The 15,379-nt window shown below is 44.5% G+C and overlaps 1 protein-coding gene across 7 annotated transcripts in view; it reads left to right on the forward strand.

Moving 5' to 3' along the window:
- The window catches only part of LOC146182998 (uncharacterized), a 185,209-nt gene that overhangs the window by 144,376 nt on the left and 25,454 nt on the right, over window positions 1-15,379 (forward strand). For all 7 annotated transcript variants that reach the window (XM_084609011.1, XM_084609015.1, XM_084609014.1 and 4 more), the window contains 2 exons: window positions 3,813-3,921; window positions 14,740-15,281. In XM_084609011.1, the coding sequence (XP_084465137.1) occupies window positions 3,813-3,921; window positions 14,740-15,281 (651 nt within the window). The remainder of the gene's footprint in view (window positions 1-3,812; window positions 3,922-14,739; window positions 15,282-15,379) is intronic.

Raw genomic sequence — 15,379 nt, forward strand, 5'->3', positions numbered from 1 at the left:
AAGTGAATGATTCTAAAAGTCTGTGTCATAATCGCAGCTGACCGCGTACGTTCGTGGGTGACTGATGGCTGTAAGGATGGGCAACACTCGCAAAAAAAAGATTTTTCTTGCATAACCCGTAGCGCACGCCAGTCGGACGTCACTTTTCATGGGCATTGGCTGGGACCGCGTCGACAGTGCTTATTCGTATTTCTGAATTAACGGGGTTCGAATTAACAAGCATTTAGTTGCGAGTTGGTTGCGTGGAAGAGAGAGCAGGAACCCACAGCCTCCAGCACCGCCAGTTGCTGCGCTGGCCATAGTGCCAGTTAGGCTCTACCCACTTCACCATGGTTTCACATGGTTTCATCTTTTCTTTCCTTTTTTTTTTGGTCACATACTGTGCCCCAAGCCACCCAGACGCGGCGGTACATAGTTCGAATTATCCGTAGGGGAAGCGACTCGCATTCGAATTAATGTGCTAGACCAACTAGGGTATTTCAAATTGTTCAAAAATTCGAATTATCGAGCTTTCACTGTGCTGGGTGGATGGAATACACTCAGGTTTTTTTCTGTATGATGCAACCAGAGATCAATTATGACAGTAGCTCAGCACGATTGGTTCGAGGGCTTCCTGCCAATTCATCTGCAACTGCAGTGAAGGCTCACTGGCGTGAGCCCAGTGTGCAGGGGCTGAGCTCAGTCTCCATGCCACTAGGTACTCACCAGTATTGTAATTGGGTGCAGGCTCTTTCCTAGCCTGGTTCTTAGCTTTCCTTGTGGTGAAATTCATGGGAAAAGGGTCGTTGGCCCAACCGTTTGATTTCTCAGTGATTCGTTCTGCTCTCAAACAGTTTACACTAAACCGTATGTAGGTCGTGGGAATGTGACCCTCCTTATCTTGAAGTGTTGAAGGGAAGAAAGGAAAAAAAAAACAAGAAACAAAAGTGACATGAGCAGTCATGTTTGCATTTGCTTTGGTGAACACCAATGTTTTCTGGAAAGCCACAGTAAACTGCCTCCACATGCCACCATTCATTGCTGAAGAGGCACTATAAACTATTTTAGGATGAAAGAGGAGCACATGCGAAGACAAATACACCATGGATTCCCAGAGCACTATGGAATCTACATTGTAGAAATGCGAAAGCGTAACCATAGCTGGTGTACATGGTGCATCACATTTGCTCTCATATCAACTACCATATTTACTTGCATAATTTGTGCCCTAGCATAATTTGCACACCGTAACTTATTACCTGGATTTATGAAAAAAAAACATTTAACAGCATATTTTGCGAACCTCATTGATCGAAGACGCCAGCATTCATGCGGGAAATCACAAGTAGACCGCATCGATGCAGCACATTGCCAAGGCGAAGCGAAAGCAAGCCCAGCCAAAGCGAAGCCGTGGTGCAGTAGTGCTCGTAGCGCGTTTGGTGCGTCCGTACCTTTTTTGTTGGTGGCTCGGCTTTGTGCATAGCTGGTTGACGTCCAGTTGTTCGATCGCAATGGGCTACCACAACTATCTGGCGAAATTTAAACTCCAGAGGATTGAATTCGCAGAAGGAAATGGAAATCGTGTCACTGGCAGGCAGTACAAGCTTAATGAAAGCCACATGCGGTACTGGTGAAATCAGAATGCAGAGCTAACAAATGCAAGTCCAGGAAGGAGAGCATTTCAGGAACCTAAGAAAGGTAAATTCCATCGTTGAAGAAGTCTTGCATTATGTTTGCGAGCATCAGGCCTCCTGTATCGCAGTGTCGGGTGATATGCTGCAGTTCCATGCCAGGAAAATTGCATGTGACGAAGGGGTCCCGGCTGCCATGGTTGAAGCTGGGTGACCCGTTTTATGAGACGCCACCACCTGTCTCTTAGACGCAGGACAACTCTCTGCCAGAATTTGCCCGGAGAAAACAAACTCTATCATATAAGCAGGTTGTTCACATAGGGACACGGCTCGAGGAAGAGAAACTCGGCAACTTCTTCACAGTGCCTAAAGGCAAGGAGGTGAAGCATCTGAAAAGTGGAACACACATGAAAGTGGTCGCGTCTAGGGAATGCAAAAATGCTGGCACAGTAAGCTTGCACCCTGGTTTTCCCGCAGTGTTTGGTGCAAGCCGCAATGCGTCCGAGAACAACTAGGAAGAGATTCTCTTTGCTTTTTTCATTGCCATCAGCAAACTGGAGGTGTTGCGAAGTTTGTTCTGCAAAAAGGACAACACAGATTTAGACTGAACTCTGCAAACTTTAGGAAAGGATTTGTTTCAGACCATGTGTCAAGAGCTGCAAGTTGACATTTTTCTGAAGTGAACTCTTCAGTAAATCAGTCTTACACACATTACAGAAAATAAGCAACTGATTGCAATTACAATTACTCCATCTGAAATGTGGCTGATTAGAGTGGTCAATTACAGCCCCAGAAAAGTAGTTGAATAATTAGAGCAATTACAGTAATCAGTTACTATTTCATTATTTTTTTTACTTTATTGCCTTAACAAAAACTTGCTAGAACTGCAGTAAAGTGATGCGGCTGGCTTGAAATTTTTTTGCACATTGATAGTTTTCAACAGAGGTTGTTTTTCAACTTTTTCACTGATTTTGCAACATTGCCTCGTGAAAACCTAAGCCACTACACTGAACACTCTCCCAACGTAAGCGCAAGACGGTGGGGCGGTGTTACCATATTTACTCGCTAATGAACCCACTTTTTTTTTCAAGAAAAAATTGATGTCACTTTAGAGGATAGCTTAAGATATTTTCCTTTTTTTTTTTCCCGAGTCATCCAGTCTTCCACTCATCAATCATCAATGAAAGCACTCGGTCATGATGCTGGCTTTTAGCATTGTTCGCTTCAAAAAGTGTTTGCTGCTATCAGGTGGTCGCATGATTTTGTGGCAGTTGATGGTGCTAGCCCCATTTGTGGAGGTGATAAAGTGAAAGTAATGACACAACGAGACAAGTGGATCAAGCCACCACCAGCACTCTTGTCAAGGGTTCTCGAAAAGTTCTGGAAACCGCTAAAGCCAATATCACCATGATGTTATCACTGTACAGCATCTTAGTACACTGGCAAGAAAGGCTTTATGAAGTGTGATGGTGTGAAACAGAGGGACGCACTGATGACTAACACCTCTGTTGAATTCACAGGGGCAAAAATGTGTGTGTGTGTGTGGGGTGGGGTGATTATGTGAATGTGTTCATTATGCTAATAAATAGGGTATACTGTAATTATACCTCTTTGCATACTTGCTCTTTGCACAATGCTTCAGTCCCAATTTCTACATCCTCTGTGAAATGGCACGCTTTGTTGTTGGCATTGTGAACATGCACTCAGGTAAGGTCACTGAAAATCTCGTCTGTAGGTGTTTTTTCTTTTTTTTGGAAACATCAGATGCGGCTTCTGGCGTGGAACCATAGCGAAGCTGACCCATTTCTTTGAAAAGATGGTGGAGCAGCCCTGTGGCCTTTTTTACAATGAAGTAATGGATTATCACTAATCGATTACAGAAAAAAAATTAAATCACCGGAAATGTTTTTCTCTGAAAAAGTTATCAAATGATAACAGCATACACAACAATGGAATTAATTATGAGTAATCAGTTATAATTATTCAATTCTGCACAACTCTGCAATAAATACCTTTCTACTTTATTTAACGATTGCACTTTTTTGAAAATATCCGGCCTTGTGTTTTTTCCAGAAAATACCTTCATATATACATTTTTTTTTTTTTCAAAAACATTGTATTGTGCCGTATTTAGGTTGCTGCAAATTCCTCAGCTTTTCCCTGCTACTGCAATGCTAATTGTTGGTTTGCTTTCAAAAACAGGTGCGGTCGGCCCCACGGGTTGAGAAGAAGATGGCGGTGGGTGTCCGAAATGCCAGAGCACGGATATCAAGGGGTGCCCGCTCGTCTCCAAGCATGCCAAGAGATCTTGGTGAGGAGTGACTCACAGACCTTGCTTCAGACATTCATGTGGGGATCAGTGTCATTGTATACTATGCAGCTAGCTGCCTATGCGTTTTACTCATAACTCTTGAATTTTGGTTCTGAATTCAAGCTTCTGGCGCATTCTGTGTACTGGCATCTACTTGGTCTCCATGTGCAAGTCTGTGGCAACTAGAATACTGTTTGTCTTCTTTAACTACTACTACTACCATTTCTACTATTATTTCTCTGCTGGAATATTTCTGGCCTGCTGCATGACTTGCATTTCTGGTCTTTTGGTCATCGTGTGCTGTTCAAAAGCATTCCTGTGCTGTGAGTATATTACAACACACTTGACATGTGCTGGTGAGTTCAGGTTTTCTAAACTTCAAATGCTTTCAGACGTTTCATTTGGTGTGATGCTTTTATGAAGAAGCAGCTTGTTGTATTTGGATTTGACATGTTCAGTAAATTGAACTATAGAAAGTGGTACCAGGCAGATTTCCAATGCACCCATTTGTGATGAAGGTGCCGATGTGGAATGCTTTTTTCCGAGTCGCAGTGCCTGCAAGTGGCAGGCTTGGGTAAATAGACTAACATACCCATTTGTTCACATGCAAAAAGATTCTGTATTTTCTCATGTATAACCCGCACCGCAAACTTTGCACCTTCTAAAATAAGTATCCTCACCTATAGCCCGCACACTTACCTACAAGATATGCAGTCAACGACCGATTTTCCTGACCCTCTAGGGTACATAAAAGCATCCAAAAATTCAGGCAGTCTGAAAAAGGAATCCATGCAAAAAATGCACCATTTTACTGATATTTCTCGGATAAAGGCGAAGTACTAGGCTTCGGAAATTTTGCCAAAGCATCGGTGAGGTGGCTCTGAAAAGAGCCGTTCAAAAACTGTAGGCAGCTGACAGCTTATTATGCTGTGTCATCATGACAGCCAGTGTTATTGCTGCAGTGTCTTGAAGAATTTTGTTGATGGTTGTTTGGATGGCATTTTGCTTTCATGCGATCATATTCACCTCGATCTGAGCAAGGGTCATGTCAGCACTGTACACCAAAGAAAGCGTCAACAATGCTCGCGTCTATTCTGCATTCGTAGGCAAGCATTGGCTTCTCATTTTCAACATCGGAGTCTTCTGAATCCACCACAACCTGATGGACGGTGGTGGACTATTTTCTCGTCGATTAGTGCTGCGCAGAAGTTGAGCTCGTTGTCAGCATAGGTGAACTGTTCGAAAGTTATTTCCGTGGGTATGGAAGCCCCAGCAGAGTGTTGTCGCTTTCAGGCAAGTCTGCTGCCTCTGTGGCGAGTACGTCTGAAACAAATGATGCCTCCGGAAACTCCGGTCTGACCATGCTGGTGAGCATAGCCAGCATGGTCAGACCAAATCTGTGTGTGACGCCTAGATTTAGCCAGTTGTGGTTCAAAGCAGTGATGCGCTTCGGCTGCAAGTCGATTTTCTTTGCAGACTGGGAGACAGCCAAGATGGCGGCTTTGTATGACGCAGTTGTGGTTAAGCGAGTCACACAAAAAGTCCTGAAAATTGGACAACGGGAGGTTCGAGCATCCGAAATTTCAGAGATGTCCTTATACATTGACTCTGTGGGGCTCGTGGCAGGACCGTAAAGATGTCCGAAATATTGGGCATGTCCAAAAATTGGCTCGTTAACTATATTGACTAGGCAGTTACAACTGTGCAAAGTGATCAGGTTGTTTGCAAAAACAAATATGCTGCAAAAACATTGCCCCAATGTTGGCACTGCTGTTACCAAAGACTTTACCACTGCCCTGAAAAGGGTGCAGTAAAAACTTAATTTGATCCACCGCTGATTCGATAATTATCTGGTTGCCGTTGGAGTCCTGCCCATTAGCGCCCGTTTAAGTCGGTGGCATCCGAAGCTTGTTTATTCGGACACCCTGTGGCTGGCATCGGTTAAGGGGGGACACGGCTCTTTGAGAAGAAAAAATCGCGAAAAAATTGATTCTTTGAAACTGACATTTTGAGAATCTGTAGCTATTATTCCTTTAATTTGCCAGGTTTTATATCTCACTGTGCAGTATTTGCAGAATCAATTTATAGCATCACTGTCAGTTGAAATCCGCGCAAAAACGTTTTTTTCCGAGGCGCTTAGGTCGTTTTCTACACGCACGATTGCAGCCATCTTGGTCTCGTTAGAAAGAGTAGCTTTTCTTTTCCCATTTCCTGCCACAAGTGCCTTCGCCGGCTTACTGGTGACGTTGAAATCTCAGCATAAAAAAAGTCCAAACGCACGGTTTTATTCATCGAGCTAGCACACGTGATTGAAAAGCGCACTGTGATTGGCCGCGCAACGTTCCCGTCGTCTGCTCCTCCGCAGGCGACGCGTCTCTCCTTGTTGAGTCGCAGGGTTGTGACGAGTGCGGCACGATGTTCGAAGCAACGCCGAAGTTTGCCACGAGTCACAAGTTTGCCAAGAAGAAGAAACGATCGGCCTACAATTTCAAGAAGTGCTCAGTTCCTTCGGCCGATGTCGAGAATAGTCCACCGCCAACAGCAAGTGATGCCGAAGCCGCGGATAGTACCGAAGTGGACTTAGGCCTAACCGGATCGCCAACGAGTGAATGCATTTCGGACAGCAGCCGCATTCGGTGCGACACGGAAATATCGCAGCGTACGGAGTTGGTTGCAGAGAGAAATGGAAGCCCAAGAAAAGCTACAAGTTCTTTCGTCAACACTGGCCACCAAACGAAAGATGGATTTTTTCACTCGCGCTGACGATGTTGCAGCCGCGCCACCGGACATCGAGACGGGCTTCGTTGTAGTCAGTTTGGACTCAATGAACGCGTTGATGTCGTTTGTGAAGTGCAAGGTGTGCGGCGGTAGCGTCACGGTAGGGAAAGGTGAACGTGAATATGGCCTCGCCATAAAGATTATTATCGAGTGCGCATGCTGCGGTGATGTTGCTTTGGCGTAAAGCTCGCCCCGTGTGAACGGAAAAGAGAAGTGCAACCCATTCGTTGTGAACGTCCTTGCTGTGCGCGCGATGCAAGCCACCGGGAATCGACAAACGACACTCAATGACGTTTTTGCGACTATGAACATTTCGCACCGTGGTCTCCACAACAAAACTTGGCAAAGGTACGCGAAGAAGAAGCTGGCGTCCGCGGCAGCTCTTGCTGCCGAGAAGCAAACGTCTCTGTGTGCGTAATCGGTCCGGGATCTATATGATGAGTTACAAGTTGCAAATCCCGGAAACATTGCTGTGTTATACGACGGTTCCTGGATGATGCGCGGCCACTCGTCCCATATCGGCGTCGGCACGGTCATCGAGCTGTTTACAGGACTGGTTCTCGATTACGTGGTCCTGAGTAATTTTTGCGCTGGTTGCGAGCATACCCCAAGCGAAGATAACCCGGCATACAAGGCTTGGAAGGAGACCCATGCATGCCAGAAAAACACCACCAAGAAGGCTGGTGAAATAGAAGTTGAGGCTGCTCTCGCCCTCTTCCAAAGATCACTGCAACGGCACAACCTTAGATACACCACCTTACTCTCAGATGGTGACAGCCGCGCTTTTCTTGCGCTGCAGGATGCCCGGGTGTATGGGTACATTTCAGTTGAGAAAGAACTGTATCAACCATGTACAGAAACGGATGGGCATGAGCTTGCGAAACCTCATCACAAAACATAAGGGCCCTGGTTTGGAGAGCCTTGGTGGTAAAGGCAAACTGACCGCGGACCTAGTGGCAAAGTTGACAAGCTACTATGGCTGGGCCCTGATGACTCACAAGGGTGATGTGCAAGGAATGAAGAGGGCAGTGATGGCCACTTATCGTCACATAACATCAAATGACTTGGTGTCGCTGTTGCCCACCACAGCTATTGCCCACCAGGACCGAGCTCATGGTGCCGGCAAAATGCAGCAAGAGCTAAGGGTGAGACAGCCCCTAAGCACTGCTACAATCTGCCTCAGCACGTATGTGAGGCCTTGTTGCCCATTTATGAGCGCCTGTCTGATGAAAGGCTTCTTAAGCGGTGCCGACGGGGCAGCCGGGGGAGACCAGTGAATGTCTCCACTCCCTGATATGGTCACTGGCATGAAAAGAACAGCATGCTAATATTTGTTTTATCAATGAAGTGCTCCTAACATTGTATACATTATGCTTTCTAGTACCTAGCAAAGTGTCAATATGAATTTTTTTTAGTGTGGTTACTTTTTCATTGTTTCTGCAAATTGTGAACAATTAATTTCATCTATCTTTTGAAATCAGTGCAAGAAACTGAATCAGACTACCTAGTTTTTATCAAGTTTGGTCGAAAATTAAGAAAAATAGCTTTAAGAGCCATGTCCCCCCTTAATTCGTCTGAGCTCCTGTGTCACGAGTAGCACTATGTTGATGTGTGACCTGCTTGACAAGAGATTCTTCAAATATTCGTTCTTGGGCTTGAATCTCATATTACATTGTTTCCTGTGCCTTGCTGCTGTGCACGCGACTGTAGCCGCTTTGACGATTGACTAGCCGTCTCAGGCCATATAGTTTAGTTTTCATGCCTTCACTGTGAGCCCGCGAGGCAGTGGCTATCGGCCACAGTGATATCAGTTGGCGACCAAGCCAATAGCTGCATGCCATTAAAAACACCAATTGCCTTGTCACTTCATTTTTCGAAGGCATTATCTACAATACACACTTCCCTCGTTTCCGTCTGTGAGGCATTTGTTTTTTATGCATGCCTAAACTCCTCATCTGTCACGTGCTGTTTCTGTGGAGAAACCTCCTCGTGTGCAACTTCACTTTTCACGGAACTGCGCAGTGATAGTTGTAGGTCTTTCATAAAGCTCGCTATAAGCGTGGCCATTGCGGTTTTGTAGAATTAACAAACTATGGATGTGAATTTGGCTATGCCCTTCGTCTGCTCCTGGTCGGCTTGACATTCGTCAATGACAATAGAGATGGTAGACGCGCATTGCCTTGTAGCTTGCTCTCTTCATGCCACCTTCCCTCCTCCTCAGAAAAAAAATTTTGTAGCTAATCCACGTGCCAATTTTTTAAACGTGTTTCTTTTCTCAGTTTCTAGTGCAGATTATATGCAAGAAAATGCGGTTCTTATGTCGCGTAAAGTTTTTGTTGTCGAAACCAGACAAAATTTGTGTTCTATGCTAAGCCACATGAAATGTGGTCAGTGCAACTTATTTTTTGGCTTTAAGGATTTATTTATTCTGTGTTTGTATTACCTTTAGAGGCATGGAGATGTGTTCAGAACACCTGAAATTTTGCACGTGCATTTCAAGCCGGGAATTTACTGATATATTGAAATTCTTATCAGCAGTGTTAGTACCGAGATAATAATGATAATGAGATAGTGATAATGATGACTGGCACCTCCTGGACCGAATGCCTAGCATGATGGTGATAACACGCATATGTTGTGTAACACTGTTACCGCCCTTCAGTTCCTTTCAAGAGTATGACGCAGTGAGGTTACTGTCTTCTGTCTGTGGCTCTCCATGTAGATTGTTGTTTGTGTGCATGAACTTTACTCCTAACCTAATCACTAATGCCTTAATTTGTGACTTTATCATCTCATGCATGCTCACTAGCATGCATTCATAGCCACCGCATTTGTGTGAAGGAGCGCCCGGCACAGATATAAAACGCCACTTTAAAGGGGTGACTATGGTCTTAAACAAATTTTTTTTTTTATTGGAGATATTGTAAGGTAATTTGGTGTGCACATGTTTCTTCCTGCTGTTCTCAAAAATGTAATTATTTTCACTATATTTTAATTAGTTCTCATACTATGAAAACATAACTGATGCCTAATTAGGTAATGTCTTACCAGTCATTAAGACACTTTCCTTCAATATTATTTCTTTTCAGTTAAGGGGGGATATGGGTCTTTCGGACCAAAAAGTCGCAAAAAAATCACTTTTTAGAAAATGTGATTTGCAAAATCAGTAGCTCTTTATCTATCCATCTGCTAGGTTTTTCATCTCTAGGGTCAGTATTTTAGTCACAATGCCAATTTATATAATCGATGTCACCCAAATTTGGGCCGAAAACGACCCCCGAAACAACCATTTTCTGCTAGGCGTAGCTCCTATTTCGTGCTCGGCACCATAGCCATCTTAGTCTCATTCGAAAGAGCCATCTTTCATCTTCAAATTACCGCCTGAGCCGTCTTTCGTCTTCAAAATACCGCCTCTGCTGTTTACATTCGCCCATCGGTCGCATAAAAAATAGCAAAAAAGAAAATGTGGCATTTGCAATCCCATTGGCTTTCGGGGTGCACTTGACAATAAGTAGGCGCCACATTGGTGGAGATGGCTGACGGCGTCTGCTCTACGCGCCCGAGCCGCGGGGGGACGGCAGAGATGTGACGCCGCCCGCGCTTGGTTCCGAACCGCGGGGTTCATTCACGGCAAGAATTTGTGAAAAAAGTTAAAAAAAAAAGTTGAATAATCATCTGAAGTGATGCTCTGCCCCGCCTGTTGATCGCTCAGGCTGACGAAAGTCGTGCGCTGAACGATCGTGTGTACGAGCCTGAAGTAGGCCTAGCGTGTTCCCCAGCACTGGACACTGCTACTGCCAGCGGTCGCACCCGCCGCGACAGTGATATCGCAGGCCGCAGATGAGCAGAAAGATAAACTCAAAACAGAAAAAGCTTGAACTCGCACCAACTCCAGCAGCGAAGCGGTAGACGGATTGTTTTCGTGACGATGACGGCAGCGCAGCGGACAGTCCGCTTGGCGAGGCGGAGTTCACGATCGTCAGATCTAAACAGTTTGCCGAGATTGGCAAAGCGTAAAACATACGGCGGCAATATTGGCATTTAAAAAAGTGAACGGGGATAAGAAATCGCCATCAAACTTATTCTCCAATGCGTAAACTGCGGAACACAACGTCTTCATAGAGCTCTCCGTGCGTTTGCGCCAATCGGACCTCGTTCATAGTCCTTAGTGAATGCACTTGCTTCCAGTGCAATGCAGAGCACTGGGAAGCAGCAAACAGCTCCGAATTACATTTCTTTTCCGCAATAAACGTTCCTCACCGTGGTCTTGATGCGAGGACGTAGCAAAACGACATACGTAAAAAAAAAAAAAAGTCGCTGCCTGCATGTGACTCGCGCAGCCGAAAAAGTGACAACTGAATGTGCTGCAACTGCAAATCAAAATGAAAGAGGCGACACTTGGACGTTGGAAAGTAGAGAGACTACATTCCTGGAGGTTTCTAGCCATTTTAAATTGTAAATGTGCACATTGCACCAGTGAATGTCTGTTAAATAATCCCGTTTATTTTTTGCTCTTTTCTCAAAACATGCATTGTCGACCACTTGCAGTTTTGCGGCCTGAATACCTCTGCATCTATCGCAGATAGAGTAATAATTTTTCAGCATGAAGCCATATATGTGGAGAACATAATGTTGCAAGTGGATTTTTTAATTTCTTATTCAAAATTTTTAAAATGGCTTTTTTTTTGTGACCATTATATGCAATATTTTGACCTTTGAACTTTGTTATGCAAAAACAAGAAATAATTGCTTAATCAAAAAACTGCTTGCAACATTGTGTTCCTCATTCTTTCTAGTGTCCAGCAATGTGTTCATCTGAAGTTTTCCTTTGGTGGTCATTTTATAATTGTTCTTGTAAGAATTAGACTATTTGGTGTAATTATCTCATGAAATAATTGGATCACAAAATAAGTAATTGCAGTCTTGGAATCTGCACAAAAACTACACAAACCCACCAATTTTGATTGCTAAATAAGGAAAATAGTTTTAAGACCAGTGTCTTCCCTTAAACGAACTATAGCCAAAGGCCTGCCTAGTGGAGCTATGCTATATGTGTTGTCATTGAGATACATCATCATATAAACATGTTTAATTATGCTGATGCCACATTATTCAAAATTTGATATGTTCAACCTAGCTGTATAAAAATAACATAGCTCTACAATTCAATGCATTCTGAATTTAACGGTGCAAGACTTTTGCCATAAAGACATAATGACAGATCCGTAAGGCTAGTCATGTTGGAAAAAGATATGATATTGCGGGTGGAATCTTCAACAGCAGATCTTATTTAGATGTTTTCATTTGTTTCCCTGCAAAAAGAACATAAAGTATCCTATTCCATAGAAGCAGATATTTTAAAAAATGTTAAGATTATTTGCATGAAGTTATAGGCGGACTTTTTTTTTGAAACAGTGGAAGCATACAGCTATGGTGTCCAGCTCTAAGGACAGCATTTTCAGCCCTGAAAACAGGCTCTTGACGGAATCAGTCCTGATCCCAGGAAACCATAGTCCTATCATGACAAACAGTTGGATGGCCTTGAAAAGGACCACTGGTTATGATTGATGCTCAAGTGGTTGGCCGCTCACATCTCGATCTCACTGCCGGTTCCACACTTCGCGTGCGCGATTAAGTTGTTAAACACTTTCTTGCCCACAATCATGAACTCAGTACTGACATCAGTCGTGCTGATGCAAAGAAGGTGAAACTTTTGCTAAGTAGCTGAATTTCCCAACTGAACGGACTTTGCGGCGATCACTCAGCACACTGTACTACTCTCTCCACTATAGAGTAGTATGCAGCATCAACACAAAGTGTACCATGATCTGGGATGCAATTTGTGCTGTAAATTAGACCCATGGTGTCGTCATCAGACACCATGGCTGATGTTTCCTGCACATCCAGCGAGTCTGGCACCATCTCCAACACAGGCTCTGACAGCACATTTATGGCCGGCGCCTTCTGGTTTTTGTTCCACGGCCATTTCTTATGGCTTCCAAAAGCTCGTTGTGTGCATGCACAGTCTACTGTGTTCTGGCCTCTCGATCGCATGGGAAAACTCGGCGCGAAGTGGTGTGTTGAGAAACGCGAGTGCAAATGCAGACATGCACGAAGTAGCAGCTATGACATCAAGAACAAAGCACAAAAAAAAAAAATGACGTGCCAGTCATGCCAGCCAATGGGAGGTGCGGAGGTGAGGAGAGCCAATCAGAAGCTCGAAAATGACCTTTGGAAAACCGGCGTTCGCTGCCACTCTGCTTGAGTGATGTCAATTTGATATAGCACAAATTGCGCACAGAGAAAACAGCTTCAAACCAAGCCCAAGATGGGGGCTATCGGCTGGCTGCAACTCCTGTGGCTCACATGGGAAGATTGAACAAATTTTCTCTTTTCAGGACACATTTCATGGCTACCATGATGTTTTCAAAGCCGATTTTATATTTCCCATTCCAATGCAGCATTAATAATTCGAGAAAAGCAATTGTTGCGTGAGCTGGTCTTGAAATCAAACTAGCGCACTTCAAAACAGACACAGGAAGAGAACGACAACACAGCGCTGTGTTGTCGTTCTCTTCCTGTGTCGTTGTTTTGAAGTGCGCTAGTTTGATTTCAAGATGATTTACCAACTAGCCCGTTCTTCCACCCTTGCGTGAGCTGGTGTTTTCGATGATCCATAACTACAGCGCAGAAGACAGGACATAGATGGAGGGACACCACACAGCGCTGTTCGAGTGTAGGTGCTCAAAAAGATAAACGTTCCGAAAATGAATTTTGCTCAAAGTCAACTTTTTTACTGTTCTAAGATCCATGCCTTTCCTTAACCAAGCCATACAATTGCCTGCATGCCTGACTTGGGATCCATACTACTAAGCCTTTTAGCTCGAAAAAAGACATACGCATGCGTGCTGGTTAACTATAATCTGCAGAAGCAATGATCTGCTTGGAGAAAGCGAGGACCTTTGCTACCCAGCAAACTGTTGTGCTGGACAAGGTTTACGAGAGTTTGGACCACTACAATCCAAAGTTCAAAAGTGCTGCAAGAGGTTACTGCATTGTTCGCTTGCAAATCTGCACAGTGGCAAATAAATGAATTGAGAGACTATCATTTGAACACCCGTTGTTGCTTGGAGTTAATGGAAACAAGCTTCCAATTAATACTTAAGAAAAATACGAAAATATGCAGAAGAAAGGACGGGAGATAAGCGCTGACGAACTGAAATTTGGAGCGCAACATATTAACATGCATAAAGGGGTGTAGCCAAGGCAATGCTGCATGATAACCGAAGACAGTGTAGTCACGTCACAAGTAAAATGATAAAAGATCAAAGACTAAAGGAAATAAAAACCATGGTGTAAAAGGCTGGGACGAAAACCAAAATAAACTTGGCTTGCCAGATGAACTTCGCAAAACGGCATGGAGGGGATCGTGTAGCATCGTCTTGGCTCTACTCCTTTTGCATGTTTATACATGTGCTCCAATACAATTTCACTTTTTATTCAATGCCTGTGTCCATCCTTTCTTCTGTGTGTTTAGTGTTGTTCTTAGCACTGTTCTTTAAGTATGCAATACCAACTAGCCTGGCACGTTGCACTTGTGCATTTAATTCAGTTCAGCGAGATTTCACATGAACAAGCTTGTTCCCTTGGTCCTTTGAAATTTGCTCAAGTGAAGTTTCACTGTGTGCTGAATGTGTATGTCACATTGGCTTCTGATTTGTTTATAAAAAGCTTCATTTTCTGCTGTAAGTTACTTGGCGTTTCCTGAGCACTGGGTTTACTCTGGAGAAGCAAGTGATACGAATGCTGGCACATTTCACTACAGGCAGCTCCAGCCAAATGTAAACATGGTTAGTGTGATGTTGGTGCTCCTGGAATTAGCTCTGGTGACTGCTCTGTGTATTTTGCAGTGAAAAGTTATGTACTAGGCTATTGTCAATATTATGTTATTATTCTCTAAAGTTACGCAGCTGCATTTACAGATTTCCTCTTGCAACTTTTTCAAATAATCTTTTTGTTTTCCACTGCTACTCATGGCAGGTGCACGCCCGAAATCTGTGGCCACTTGGGCTGCTCCTGCGTCACACAGCTCACCAAGTGGCGGCAGCATCGCAGCCGAGAGGAGCAGTGTTGTGGGCTCGGGCTCACCCATTCCACTGACTGTTTGGGCCAACCCACAGTCGCGACCACCAACCCAGTATTTTCAGAGCCTGAGACAGATCCAGCCGAAAGTGGACTCTGGTCGGCCCCCTCATCGCTGCTCGGGCCAGGTTGTGCGTGTACCTCCATTCACTATCAAAAGCGATCTGCCCCCAGTGACTGCCACCATGGATGGTGGTGCTGCAGAGGCAGAACTGACGAGGCCCTCTGACCAGCACCACAGTGTCCATCAGGGGAGCACGCTGGGTGTTGCCAGCAACAACAACAATCAGGTGGGCAACGGTGGTACCAACGGGGATGAGGACGAAGATGAGACGTGTGATAACTCGTCAGCAGCAACAGGCGAACCGTCACCAGATGCCTCACCAGACTTCATGGCAGAGATTGATGCAGAGTCCAATCTGGTCAGCCACTGTCTGCAGGTTCGTGCACATGGAGTGTCAGTTTAAGGTTTGTTCAAAAAGTAGTGGAGAGCGGCATTCAGAGAGTGCATGCTGTTTGCGCTGTACAGTTTTAGTTT

The sequence above is a fragment of the Amblyomma maculatum genome, chromosome 7, assembly GCF_055883805.1.
Source record: "Amblyomma maculatum isolate TAMU_Amacu chromosome 7, ASM5588380v1, whole genome shotgun sequence".
Lineage (NCBI taxonomy): Eukaryota > Metazoa > Arthropoda > Arachnida > Ixodida > Ixodidae > Amblyomma > Amblyomma maculatum.